Source organism: Saccopteryx bilineata, chromosome 5 (genome assembly GCF_036850765.1).
Source record: "Saccopteryx bilineata isolate mSacBil1 chromosome 5, mSacBil1_pri_phased_curated, whole genome shotgun sequence".
Classification (NCBI taxonomy): Eukaryota; Metazoa; Chordata; class Mammalia; order Chiroptera; family Emballonuridae; genus Saccopteryx; species Saccopteryx bilineata.
In genome coordinates, this window is record NC_089494.1 from 143111975 (window position 1) to 143127312 (window position 15338).

The 15338-nt window shown below is 35.7% G+C and overlaps 1 protein-coding gene across 1 annotated transcript in view; it reads left to right on the forward strand.

Moving 5' to 3' along the window:
• DNAJC1 (DnaJ heat shock protein family (Hsp40) member C1) overlaps positions 1–15338 on the forward strand; it is a 241089-nt gene that overhangs the window by 150316 nt on the left and 75435 nt on the right. Inside the window, exons 7-8 of the mRNA XM_066280951.1 lie at positions 569–659; positions 11956–12119. Of these exons, the coding sequence (XP_066137048.1) occupies positions 569–659; positions 11956–12119 (255 nt within the window). The remainder of the gene's footprint in view (positions 1–568; positions 660–11955; positions 12120–15338) is intronic.

Sequence of the window (15338 nt, forward strand, 5' to 3'; positions counted from 1 at the left end):
GAGATTTTAGCCACTGTGTCTTGATACCTAAGCATTTGTATACAGCATGTGTTCTCAATCCTCAGCCCTTATTGATAGAAACTGGTATCTCTGTGCAGTAGAAGGAACAGCAACTTCCACTTGTGTCTACATGGTTACATAGGGTTCATATCAGACTTGTATATAAGTTCAAAAAATTTTGGAGTTAAAGGACTAATACAAAAATAGTATTTGTATACCAATACAATTTACTATACCAAATAATTGAATTCAGTTAAACAAGTGTCTTTCTGCTTTCTGTCCATGTAATAATCGCATAATATTGAGAAAATAGACAGTGGAAGAAAACAGGAAGAGCGCACCTCCCGTATCTGAGAGAAAATACTTAAATTTATACTCATGAAATTCTGGCTTTAATCAGCTCTTTAAGAGAGAAAAGTTGCAGAGAAATATTTAGTTCTTTTTGTTCATAAAATCAAAGGAAGATTGGTTATTAAAGAATATGCTGCTTTAAAATGAAGTTTTGTGGAAAATACCATTAAAGCAAATTGACTTTTATGTTAATTTATTTGTAACTTCTTTTTTTTAGGATGCTGGGCAGTTTTATGCTAAATATAAAGAAACAAGATTGAAAGAAAAAGAAGATGCATTGACTCAAGCTGAACTGGAAACACTTCAAAGTGAGTTTTATACATTGCCTTGCTATAGTAACAAAATCATATAAACCTGAGTGTTTAAGTTAGGATTTTCCCTTAAACTTAGTAGTAATTAAATTTTCTATGCTTTCTTTGCCACTCTCTCAATAGTTACTTGTACTTAATATATTATATGTGGAAAATACTATAGTAGTGATTACTGAGCCATCTACTGTTTGATATCAGAAGAAGAGATAAAATCAACAAGGGGTCATATAGTTTCTCATGTCTAGGAGTCATCTAAAATTTAGAAAGTCCTAAAATACTCCTAAAAATATTCTACCACTGTCATTGTCATTGATATTTGGTGTCAAGTCTATCCAATTCATCACCCAACTTGCTGTATAAGAGTAGTAAATGCCTGGCCTGTGGTGACACAGTGGATAGAATGTTAGCCTGGAATGCTGAGGTCACTGGTTCAAGGCCCTGGGCTTGCCCGGTCAAGGCACATATGGGAGTTGATGCTTCCTGCTCCTCCCCCCTTCTCTGTCCTCTCTCTCTCTCTCTCCCCTTCTCCTTTCTAAAATGAATAAGTAAAATCTTAAAAAAAAAAAAAAGTAGTAAGTGAGCAACCAGGAAATCAATGATACTTGTTTTGGTAGATTTTGTTTCATGTGTGTTACTGTTGATTAAATTATCAGTATGATGAAGTCTTCCATTGAACACTAAAGACAGTTATTGCTGGTTTTAGGAAAAGTGGCACATAAAAGGTGTTTTTCCTAGCCCTGGTCTTTTTTGTCTAATTTTCCAAATCTTCATCTTTTACATACATATACAGTTTGTTCCTTTACATTCTTTTATTTTTGTTCAGAGCATTTACCACTACTTAGCATGAATTTATTGATTAATTTTGTTTACTTTCTGGTTCCCCCAGTAGATATAAGTTTATGAGGGTAAGGGCTATTATTCCTTTTTTTTTTTTTCATTTTAGAGAGGAGAGAGAGAGAGGGAGAGAGAAAGACAGAGGGGAGGAGCTGGAAGCATCAACTCCCATACGTGCCTTCACCAGGCAAGCCCAGGATTTCAAACCAGTGACCTCAGCATTTCCAGGTCGACACTTTATCCACTGCGCCACCACAGGCCAGGCCAGGGCTATTGTTTCTATCCATGTACCTTAAAGAGTCCTTGGCACATATTAGGGGCTTAATAAATACTCATTGACTGAATTCACGGAGGTTAAATCTTTATTCCTTTAAAAATTCCAAGGTGAGTATTTTTGGTTCAGACTTCATTCCCTCCATGGACCTGGATTCCTAGAGAAGTGCACAGTGTGCTTAGTGCCAGTCCAGTCACAGAAGACAATCCTGCTTACTGTATACCTATAAATGAGTATACATGATAGTTCTACAAATCAGTTTATGTGCTTTTGAGGGTATGCAGTAAAAGCTATCCTACATTGTATACAGTGTTGGAATTCAAATAATTTAACAACTGGTTCTCTGCCTCAATGACTGTTTTAGGTATAAAATGACAATATACCAAAAGGTAGTGTATTATATCATGCATTTAATACTTAAATAAGAATGATAAAAGAGTTATACAAAACTAGATTATGTTATATGAGTTTTAAAATATTAATGAAAAAATATCAAATAATACATGACAAAAAAACAGTATAACTGTTAAGATATTTCCATATTGCTTCTTGATTGGCATCCTCAGTTGCAATATTTTTCACCTATGAATGGAGTGAACATCACTACAGGCACTTAGAATATGCTATTGCACAGATGAACATTAAAAAATAATAAGGAATGTAAATTTGTGATTTTCACATTGAGCGGCTGCCCAGGTGCCCACCTTAGAGAGAACCCTGATTACAAGTGCCATTTTAACAACCAGTTCACCAAACTCAACAAAAAATTAGGTATCAGTTCTGCCAAACCAGTGCGAACCAGCCGAATTCCACCACGGAGTGTATAGTAGTTATTTAGCCAAATCGAACTGGAAAAGGGCAACTGTGGTATTAGTATACCACTCATTCATTTCACACATTAAATATAAAGGAAAATGGTGTTATCTGAAAATCCTAGCTTTCTGCCTTCACCCTGACACTACTAGACCATTGTTTAAGAAGAGACAAGAATTATGTTCTCTTCAAATCCCAAATTGCATTGCCACTACCTAAATGTTGCCTTTGAAAATTTTAGTTTCCTGATCTATCAAAAAACAAAAACAAAAAATGTATTGGACTACTAGGTGATCCCTGTAATAGTTTTCTATTGCTATTATAACAAATGGCCACTAATTCAGCAGCTTAAACATAAATTTATTCTCTTACAGTTTTGTGGGTCAGAATTTTTTCCAAAATTGTTCATATATATATATATATATTTTTTTTTTTTTTTTTTTAACGGAAACAGAGAGTGAGTCAGAGAGAGGGATAGACAGGGACAGACAGACAGGAACGGAGAGAGATGAGAAGCATCAATCATCAGTTTTTCATTGCGCGTTGCAACACCTTAGTTGTTCATTGATTGCTGTCTCATATGTGCCTTGACCGCGGGTCTTCAGTAGACCGAGTAACCCCTTGCTGGAGCCAGCGAAGGAACCCCTTGCTTGGGTTCAAGCCAGTGCGCTTTTTGCTCAAATCAGATGAGCCCGCGCTCAAGCTGGTGACCTCAGGGTCTCGAACCTGGGTCCTCTGCATCCCAGTCTGACTCTATCCACTGCGCCACCGCCTGGTCAGGCTCAAATATTTTTGTTCTAAGAATTTGGTAGCAATTCTCAGACTTAATAATTGTCTGTTATTTTTTGTTATTGTTTAATAAAAAATTATGTAAAGAAGCACATTTTAAGATATGAACACTGTGTACCAATAAATATGTATAATAGTTTTCTAAAAAGTTTGAAAATTCATCACTAGCTTATTTCTTGAAACTCAAAATGGAAATACTAAATACTAGAAAGCATGGTGCGGAAGGTGGTTTGACTTTGGGTGATGGGCACAGAATGCAATCAGTGGTTCAAATGCTATGGAGATGTTTACCTGGAATCTATGTACTTTTATTTATTGATCAGTCACCTCATTAAATTTAATTTTCCAAATAAAAACAAAGTATATTAAAACAATACTCAAGGTAGGCTTTGAGTAGTAAGACTTATTGCATGCATGTTTTGCTATCAGTTGTATATTTAGAAAGGTGATGGTATCAGCATTTAAGAATATTAAAATACAGTCACATTATTGTTAATAATGTCAGAAACTGTCATATATTTTTAATGTAGTCTCTAATGGTTACATGCAAACAATCTTTTAATTAATTTTAACTTCATTACAGTGTTATGCATTGTATACTTTAGAATTAGTACATAAAGGCCCCTAATCCCTCAGTGTGCATTTCATTTACCCCTATCCTTCTTCATTTTAAAGAGCATCATTGGAATACTGAGTTCATAGTAACATTTCCATCTGCTTACTTGAGTAAATGCATCTTGTGCAGATTAAGAATAGCTGTTTTATGCTGCCTGTTTTCATGACCTAATTGCTAATCTGCCCTCAAGTCTATCTTTTACTGCTGAGATTGTGCACTGTCCTCTGAGGACTACCCTAGAACTATATCGAATAGGGTGTGGTGATCTTATTCAAATGGTATTTTAGAGGGAGAAATATAAAAAGGGTACTTTTAAAAAAATATTCTTTTGGGAAGTCTTTATGCAAAAAAAATGTGATATCTATTTGGAAAATTTTGGCATTTATTACAAACTTTTAATAAATTTTATGTTTCAGGTTTAAACAAATTGAACATATATGACTTTTTCAGTGTTAACACTTTTATACATTTTCTAATTATTTGAGTTTTATTCTAAGCCCAAAATTGTGAATTCTAAGTGCTGTAATAAACACTCCATGTCATAAATGAAAGAAAAATTCATTGGAGTTAGTTTTATAAAGAATTGATTGTAAAAGTTAAAATTTGAATAGACAAAGGGGGGAGGAAGGATGGAAAGAAAACTTAGTATTTTCCTTACCTTTTTCTATGTTCCTTATATGATTTAAGAATAAAAACAAAATCAGCCTAACCAGGTGGTGGTACAGTGGATAGAGTGTCAGACTGGGATGCGGAGGACCTAGGTTTGAGACCCCGAGGTCACCAGCTTGAGTGTGGGCTCATCTGGTTTGAGCAAAGCTCACCAGCTTGGACCCAAGGTCGCTGGCTTGAGCAAGGGGTTACTTGGTCTGTTGAAGGCCCACGGTCAAGGCACATATGAGAAAGCAATCAATGAACAACTAAGGTGTCACAACGAAAAACTAATGATTGATGCTTCTCATCTCTCTCCGTTCCTGTCCCTAGCTATCCCTCTCTCTGATTCTCACTCTGTTAAAAAAAAAAAAAAAAGAATAAAGACAAAATCAAATAATCAAAACCCTCCTGTCAAATATTTCTTTATATCTGCAGAATTAATAGTTCCAGAAATGAATTAAGTTTTCTTGTCCCCATTGCATGCCCAATGATGGCTCTAAGTTAGGGTGCCAGATGGACAATGAGAAGGTAGACAGAATATGCTTCTTTAGAGTGTTAGGATGGCAAAATGTTCACCTTCTCTTGATGTTGGTGTTGATTTATTTGTAAGTTGAATCGAGTTGGTAAGGAAAGGCCAAAGGAGATAGGGCAGAGGTGGCCCCAATTTAGGTTAGAACATTTTTCATGTGGTAATATAGGATGCTCGTGGATGGGAGAGTACCATCTGACATAACTAAAGAAAAGGCATTTAACCAGCCATTAGCTCCAGTACATTTGGAAACATGACCAAATAGAAACTCTGTACGTTAGGAACCATATTTGTGTGAAAACCTAAAAGGGAGCCCTAGTCCTGAGAGTTTATATTTAGGCAAAGAATATCTTTAAAATAGTATTATTTTCTAGGTACTTTGCTCTAATTAACTGTGGAATGTTCATTTTTAAAATTGTACAGATCAAATATAAATTTACAGTTCTCTCAGTATTTCAAATTATAATGTGGTATATGCTTAAATATAAGTCTTAGTTTTCCCACTGAAATGACTCAAAATTTTTTTATCAATTTAATATATAAACATTTATGGCTATAGAGTAAATACTCAAATTTCAACCAAAATTTTACTTATCAATTTGGAAATGTACCTGTTAAATATATTTCATATAAGATGATGTATCAGTGTATATATAAGCTCCTTGCAGGCAAATATTTTTGTTTGACTTATTTATAGCTGAAATCTCAAAGACTAGAACAGGCCCAGGCATGTGGTAGGTACTTAGTAAATGTTTGTTGAGTAAATTAATACATTTAGAAACAACATATTGCTCTTTTCTACTTCATGCTTCTTAAAGCAATTTATTAAAACTCTTTAAACATTTATTTTTGTCATTAATAAAACTACTTTTTGAGTTATCATCACTGCTTGCTTATTCAACAAAGTATATCATCTTTATTTCCATGTGTAATGCTTTCACTGGAAGTTTTATTCCAAGTCACAAGTACCTAATCATGTAATAAGATTTCCCCCCTTTTTGCATGCTTGCTACAATAAAACCACCGTATTGTCTTTTTCCCCCACATTTTTTATTATAAAATACGCATAACATAAAGTTTACTATCTTAACCATTTGTAAGTGTAAGTTGAGTGGCATTGAATATATAAATAATGTTGTGCAATGATCAACCCCATCCATCTCCCATAACTCTTACATCCTGCAAAACTGAAACTCTTTACATATTAAACAATAACTTTCCATTCTAAACTCTACCCACCCCCTGATAACCACCATTTTACTTTGTCTCTATGATTTTGACTATAAGTCAAATAAGTCGAATCATACAGTATTTGTCTTTCTGCAATGTGCCTTATTTTACTTAGCATAATGTCCTCAAGGTTCATCCATGTTGTGGTATATGCCAGAATTTCCTTTCTTTATAAAGCTGAATAATATTCCTTGTATGTATAGACCACATTTTGTTTATTTGTTCACCTGTCAGTGGGCACTTAGGTTGCTTCCATTTTATAGTGAATAATTTATTGTAAATAATTCTGCTATATACATGGGTGTGCAAATATCTCTTTGGGAGTCCCTGGTTTCAGTTCTTTTGGGTAGGTACACAGAAATGGGATTGCTGGATCATATGGTAATTATATTGTTAATGTTTTTAGGAACTGCCATGCCATTTTACATTCCCATGAACGGTGTACCAAGGTTCCAGTTTCTCCATATTCTCATCAACATGTGTTATTTTCTGTTTTTATTTTTGTTTTTGTGTTGTTTGTTTTTTATTGTAGCCATCCTAATGGGTGTTTTTTTATTTTTTTATTTTTTATTTTATTTTTTATTCATTTTAGAAAGAAGAGAGAGAGAGAGAAGGGGGGAGGAGCAGGAAGCATCAACTCCCATATGTGCCTTGATCAGGCAAGCCCAGGGTTTCAAACCGGCAAATACTGGGGTTTTTTTAAAGAAATACCTATTCAAGTACTGTACCCAATTTTGAATTAGATTTTTTTTTGTACCTGTAATTCAGTTTGGGGAGTTCTCTATAATATACTTTGCATATTATCCCTTATCAGATATATGATTTGCAAATATATTCTCCCATTCTATGTGTTGCCTTTTTACTCTGTTGATATTGTCTTTTGAGGCACAAACATTCTTTTAATTTTCATGGTCTAGTTTATTTTTTCTTTTGTTGCCTGTCCCTTTGATGTCATACCAGAGACATCGTTAAACCCAATGTCATGAAGCTTTTGCCTGTATTTTCTTTAAAGGCTTTTATAGTTCTAAGTCTTATATTTAGGTCTTTGATCCTTTTTGTGTTAATTTTTGTATATGGTGTTGGATAAGGTCCAACTTGATTATTTTGGATTATTTTGTGTGTGGTATCTAGTTTACCCAGCATCTTTTGTTGAATTAATGCTTTTTTATTTAACTTTTTACTTTGAAATAATTATATATTCATAGGAAATTGCAAAGATAGTACAGAGAGGACCCCTGCATCCTCCTCTCAGTTTCCCCCTTTGGTTATATAATGCAAAAACCGGTAAATTGATACCGATACAAAATATGTATATAGTTCTCTGACATTTTATCACACACGTATATTCATGTAACTATCAACTACCCCTTTATAGCCATACCTTTCTCCTCCCATCCACCAGTTATCTCTACTATCTGGCAACAATTAGTAAATCTCTTTTTATTTATTATTATTATTATTTTTTTAGCAAGTAAGAGGCAGAGAGAGACAGGCAGGAAGGGAGAGAGATGAGAAGCATCAACTCTTAGTTGCAGCACTTTAGTTGTTCAATGACTGCTTCTTATATGTGCCTTGATGGATCATGTCTGTGATCCCATGATCAAGCTGAATGAACCTGCGTTCAAGCTGGCAACCTTGGGGTTTTAAACCTGGGTCCTTGGTGTCTCAGGTCAACGCTCTATCCACTGCGCCACCACCAGTCAGGCAGTAAATCTATTTTTAATCTCTATAACTTTTTCATTTTGACTATATAATTTAGAGCAGTGTTTTTCAACCACCTATCTGCAGACCAGTCAGCCAGAAATTTCATGCCCGTCTGCAAAGGAGTTAACCACCCGTTGTTGTATGAAGATTACAGACCCAATGATCTTAGTCAAATTTACTTACGTTTAGGGTGATTTCTGCCTTAGCAATATATTTCTCCTGTTTTCACTGATCCCAAGTGTATCCTCTACTATAGAATCTTTCTTTATGACTTTGGCCTATGAGTTCTTTAAATAGAATGTATATTCTAGATATTTCTTTTTAAGGTTTGTGGTTTACAGATATTTTCTTCCAATCTGTAGCTTGTCTTTTTCTCCTCTTAATAGTCTTTCACATAGCAAAAGTTTTTAGTTCTGATGAAGTCAAGTTTATTACTTTCTTATGGATTGTGTTCTTGATGTATGTCAAAGAACTCTTTACCAAGCTCTAGGTTTTAAAGATTTTTTTCTGTGTTTTTTTTTCTAAAATTTTTTATAATTTTACATTTAAATATATGATCTATTTTGATTTAATTTTTTATAAGGTTTGAGGTTTAAGTTAAAGGTTTTTTTTTGTTTATGGATATTCAATTTTTCTAGCACTATATTCTTAAAAAATTATACTTCCTCCATTGAATTGCTTATGAAATATTGTCAAAACTCAGTTGCCACTTGTGTAAGGACTATCTAAGTTCTCTGTCCTGCCCCAGCAGCCTGCATTTCTGTCCCTTGGCCAGTGTGGCAGTCTTAATTGTCGTATCTGTATGAGCAGTGTGGCAGTCTTAATCGTCGTATCTGTATGCATCTTAGTGAGAGACAGGGCTCTTCCCGCTTTCTCAGTGCTCAGAATAGTGTAGCTATTCTAATCTTTTCTGCCTTTTAATATAAATTTTAGAGTAATATTGTTTATAGCTACAAAAAAAATTTTGCAGGAATTTTATAGGATTACTTCTTTGAATACTCTTTTTGTCCTGCCCAGTTTTCTTTTAGGAATTTTGCAACATAAATGTTAGATATTTTGCTGTAGTACCAAAAGTCCCCAAGGCTATGATCACCTTTTTTTTTTTTATCTGTTTTGGGCAATTTCTATTATTCTTTGTCAAATTCACAGATTCTTTTCTTTCTCTGCCTCATTTTCTGTTGAGTTCCCATTCATTGTCTTTCATTTTAGTTAATATACTTTTCAGTTCTTATATTTCCATTTGGTTCTTTTTCTTTTTGTGTGTGACAGAGAAAGAGAGAGGGACAGATAGGGGCAGACAGATAGGAAGGGAGAAAGATGAAAAGCATCAGTTCTTTGTTGCAGCACCTTAGTTGTTCATTGATTGCTTTCTCATATGTGCCCTGACCAGGGGGCTACAGCAGACTGAGTGACCCCTTGCTCAAGCCAGTGACCTTGTGTTCAAGCTGGTGAGCTGTGCTCAAACCAGATGAGCCCACGCTCAATCCAGTGACCTCAGGGTTTTGAACCTGGGTCCTCCACATCCCAGTTTGATGCTGTATCCACCATGCTACTGCCTGGTCAGGCTACATTTGGTTCTTCTGTATGTCTTTTTTTTAAATATATACTTTTTGTCCATTTAAGCATGTTTATTATTGCTTGTCAAAACATTTTTATATGGCTGCTTTAAAATCCTAGTCAGATCATTTGGGTAGCTCTTTCATCTTTCAGTTAACATTTGATTATCTTTTCATTCAAATTGAGATAGTCTTGGTTCTTGGTACGATGAGTATTTTTTAATTAAAACTAGTACATTTGGAGTATTATAAGACTCTGTATCTTATTTAAATCATTTCTATTACCTTATGTTCTCTCTCAAAGCTCTAGTAGTGGAAAGGCAGGGTTGCTACCCTGTTATGGTCAGGTAGGGGTGAAAGTCCAGGTTCCCTTCATGGCCTGTATGACAGCTCAGGGAGAGGGTGGTTCTGAATACTCGCAGGGTTGGCGGGCAGGGCTACTCCTTTTTGCCAGTAGACCACTAATAACACCGTCAGAGATAAGCAAGAATGCCTACTTACTGCTTCCCACATAGCCTTTACTGACATTGTGGGGTGGGGGGATGCCTCATTATTGCTGGCACTTGTGAAAGTGCTCAGTGTCCTCTCTGCTCCTCTGAAACCATCCTGGTAGAACAGGCTAGGGCCATCTCATTACCCTTGGATTGACGTGGAAATCCAAGCTACCCACCTTGCTCTCTGCTGACTCTACAGGGAAAGGGGATCCTATTACTTCAGTGGGGATGAAAGTCTAGCTTCCTACATAGCCTTCCCCACATCACCCTGGTGAGGAGACCAGGGTGACCCGTTTCAACCTCACAATGACAGAAATCTAGGCTTCCTATTAGCCTTGCTGGTATTGGGGGAGGGGAGTTCATTTTTTCTGTTCTGTTTGCCTGAAGTAAATTGGTTATTATCTAAAAGTTTTATCTTGCTGTACTGCTGCTATTCTGATCCTTTAGATAAAGAGAGAAACCTTTTTTTGTTTGTTTCTTTTTCTTTTGTTTGGTGGGGTTTTTTTCTTTTTCTTTTTCTTTTTTTGATCTGGGATATATGAAGTCAAAAGAAAACTCACCGAAGTGACTAGGTAGTATATTAGGGGATATATCATTTTTCTTACAGCAACTTTACCAGGTTAGATTTAACTCTCTTTTATAGACAAGAAAATGGCACTAATTCAAAGGTTTAAGTTATTTGCTAACATGATGTAATTATGAGGTGGTAAAGGTAGGATTAAAACACTAATAACCAGGCTTTTTCAATTATGCCAAAATAAAATGTTTTCATGTAAAATACTTTTTGCCCCCAATTTTTAAAAATTTTATTTTTCAATTAAAGTTTATATTCAGTATTATTTTGTATTTCAGGTGTATTGCATAGCAATTAAATAATCATACACATCACAAAACATTCCCTCAATATTTCAAGTACCCACCTGACACCATACATAATTATTACAATATTGTTGACTGTATTCTCTATGCTGTGCTTTACATCCTCGGGATAACTACCAATTAGTACTTCTTAATCCCTTAAATGTTCTCACCCAGCCCCCCAGTCGCCCTCCGCTCTGGCATCCATCAGTCTGTTCTCTATATCTATAAGGCTGTTTCTATTTTGTTTATTTTGTTCTTTAGATTCTACATATAAGTGAAATTGTATGTAAAGTGCTTTGAAAACTATAAAGATATTTACAAATTGAAATCATGGTTATATCATAATTATCAACTCACTAGATCTTTGAGTTTTATTTTATTTTATTTAATTTATTATTTATTATTATTTTTTTTTTTGTATTTTTCTGAAGCTGGAAACGGGGAGAGACAGCCAGACAGACTCCCGCATGCGCTCGACCGGGATCCACCCGGCATGCCCACCAGGGGTGATGCTCTGCCCACCAGGGGGGGTCGCTCTGCTGCAACCAGAGCCACTCTAGCGCCTGGGGCAGAGGCCAAGGAGCCATTCCCAGTGTCCGGGCCATCTTTGCTCCAATGGAGCCTTGGCTGCGGGAGGGGAAGAGAGAGACAGAGAGGAGGGGGGGGGGGTGGAGAAGCAAATGGGCGCTTCTCCTATGTGCCCTGGCCGGGAATCAAACCCGGGTTTCCCAAACGCCAGGCTGACGCTCTACCGCTGAGCCAACCGGCCAGGGCCTGAGTTTTATTTTAAAACAATGTAGTGGATCATGCACACTAAAACTTACAGCTAAATATTCTGGCAAAAGAATAATATTTATGTATTCTTTCAAGATATAGTCTATAAATAAAATGTTAGAATATTTTTTGTTCTTTTATTAATTGGTTCTTTTAAACATTTTTTAGAACAGAAGAAAGTTAAAGTAAAAAAAACAAAACCTGAGTTTCCTGTGTATACACCTTTAGAAAGTACATATATTCAGTCATATGATCATGGAACTTCTATAGAAGAAATTGAGGAACAAATGGATGATTGGCTGGGAAACAGGAACAGAACACAGAAAAAACAGGTAAATTTTTGAAAATTTATTTTACTTGATTAAATTACCTATAGAAAAGTACATAAAATATAGATTTACAGTTGTATATCTCAGTGAGCTAAGTGATTTATCACAAGGGAACCAAGTTAACCATTGCCAAGAAATAGACATTGTTATTATTCACAGTGGCCAAGACATGGAAACAACCAAAGTGGCCTTTGATAGGTGATTGAATAAAGAAACTATGATACATATACACATGGGATACTACTCAGCCATAAGAAAAGATGAAATATTGCCATTAGTTAAAAAAGTAATGGATCTTGAGAACATCATGCTAAGCAAAATAAGTCAGACAGAAAAAAGTCCAGAATCATATGATTTCAGTCATATGTGAGACATAAAACTGAAAGTAACTGTTGGGGACCGCAAGCCAACAGGGTCTTTGCAGTTTAGAAATTGGGGGCACAGAGGTTTGGGGAACTGGCAGTAAGCTGACAGTCTGCCCAACCCCCCACCTCACTTGCTTAGTGAAGTTGCTAAATAGGCTGTTTTTTTCCACTTCTCCATGTTAGCTGTGGTGCTGGATTGTTTATACTTACCCTATGACCCATGTCCCTCAGAAAGACTTGAGGCTGATTTCTTCTTATCCTTTGTTTTGTGAAGTTAAGATGTTATGTATGATGGGGGTTTTCTGCACTTAGTAGAATTCTTGGTTGCCTTGAAAATGTGATCAGAGGTATCATTGATTTGCTAGTGACTCTCGTGGAAAGCATGCTCTGTTCTTGCCATCAGCTTGCAGAGGCCTCCCAATCCCATCCTATTTCCCTTTAAGTCTATTTTCTTAATTCTGCGCCATTCCCATGCAAGACCTGGAATTACTAGCCGTGCTGGTTCACGGCAAGTAACAAATGAACAAACAAGACAAACAAAAACTCATAGACAAAACAGTATGGTGGTTACCAGAGAGAGATGCAGGGGTAATAAAGAGTAAGTAGGATAAAATATATGGTGATAGGAGATCTGACTTTTTCTGGTAAACACACAATGTCATACACAGATAATGTATCATAGAATTGTATGCTTAAAACCTATATAATTTTATTAAACAGTGTCACCCCAATTTAAAAAAAAAGAAATAACTACAACATTGCCAATGCCCAGAAGCCTCATTCATGCTTCCTCCTGGTCACTTCTTTTCTTCCAGCAAGGTAACAATTATTCTGACTTCTAACATTATTAGATTAGTTTTACCTGCCATTTTTAAATGGAATCATGCTCAGTCCATTCAGCTGCTTTAACAAAAACATAATAGACTAGGTAGCTTAAAGAATAAGTATTTCTCACAGTTCTGAAGACTGGAAAGTCTAAGATCAAGGCACCAGCAGATTTGGTGTCTGGTGAAGGTGTTCTTTCTAATTCATAGACAGCAGTCTTATTGCTGCATCTTTAAGATACAGAAGAGGTAAGAGAGCTCTCTGGGGTCTTTTTTTAAGGGTACTAATCCCATATGTCAAGGCTTCACACTTATGACTTAATCACCTTTCAGTATCCTCACCAGCTCTTAATATTACAATGGAAGTAATGATTTCAACATACAGAGTTGAGGGGAACACAAACATTCCATCTAGAACACATCCCACATTTACTCTTGCTATCTATTATGTTTATGAGATTTATTCACTATTGTGTGTAGCAGTAGTTCATTTTTATTGCTGTGTTAATAGTCTATTTAGAATTGCCAATACATCTGATAAGGGGTTAATAACCAAAATTTATAAAGAACTTGTAAAACTCAACACCAGGAAGGTCAACAATCCAGTTAAAAAATGGGCAAAAGAACTGAATAGACACTTCTCCAAAGAGGACATACAGATGGCCAATAGATGAAAAATGTTTAACATCACTAATTATCACAGAAATGCAAATTAAAACCACAATGAGATACCACCTCACACCAGTCAGAATGGCACTCATCAACAAATCAATACACAATGAGTGCTGGTGAGGATGTGGAGAAAAGGGAACCCTCCTGCACTGCTGGTGGGAATACAGACTGGTGCAGCCACTGTGGAAAACTGTATGGTGTTGCCTCAAAAAATTAAAAATGGAACTGCCTTTTGACCCAGCTATCCCACTTTTAGGAATATATCCCAAGAATACCAAATCACTGATTCAGAAGAAGACATGCACCCCCACGTTTATGGCAGCATTGTTCACAATAGCCAAGATCTGGAAACAGCCCAAGTGTCCGTCAGTGGACAAGTGGATTAAATACTGCAGTACATATACACAATGTAATAACTACATGGCCATGAGAAAGAAGGAAATGTTACCTTTTGCGATGGCATGGATAAACTTGGAGATTATTATGCTAAGTGAAATAAATCAGACAGAGAAAGACTAATATATGATCTCACTTATATGTGGAATCTAATGAACAAAGTGAACTGAGGAATGGAATAGAGGCAGAAGAGGGGTCACGGAGCAGAGGGACAGCTGTCAGAGGAAAGGGGAATGAGGGGATGGGATCAGAAAAGGTGAAGGGATTAGTGAAATTATATATACATGAGATACAGATAACAGGACAGCAAGTCCTAGAAGGAAGGGGGGAGGGAGTTAGGGGGAGGGAAAGCAAAGGGGTGAAATGGGGAACATGGGGGTGGGGGGTGCTGATATTATATTGAGTAGGATACTTTAATCCATGTTAAAATAAAATTAATAAAAAATATGAAAATGAAATAAAATAAATACTATACATATACCACAAATCATTTTTTGTAGTTGGAGATTTGTATTATTCAGTTTTGAGCCATAATGAATAATTTTTGTATGAACATTAATGTACTTTTAGTTCATATACGTGTAAATTTCTGTGTTTTGAAGTTATGTTGCAAGGTCAACTTTAGTAAATATATCTAAAGAAGTTTTTTTTTAACGTTTGTATCAGTTTATACTTAAGCAGCAGGATATGAAAATTCTTTGATGAATACGATTGAGTTTATTGGACCTGATATCCTCCTATCTGAAGAGCCTTTCAAGTCATTTTTTATTGGGTTGCCTGTGTTGTTTCATACTGATTTGTAAAGAGTTCTTTATTTATTTCAGAACTGAGTCTTATACATATTTCCTCCCACTGTGGCTTGCATTTTCACTGTCTTACTGGTGTCTTTTGATGACCAGCATTACTAATTTTAATCACCAATCTTTTTCTTTTTCATCTATTTTTTGCGCACACATGATAAAAAG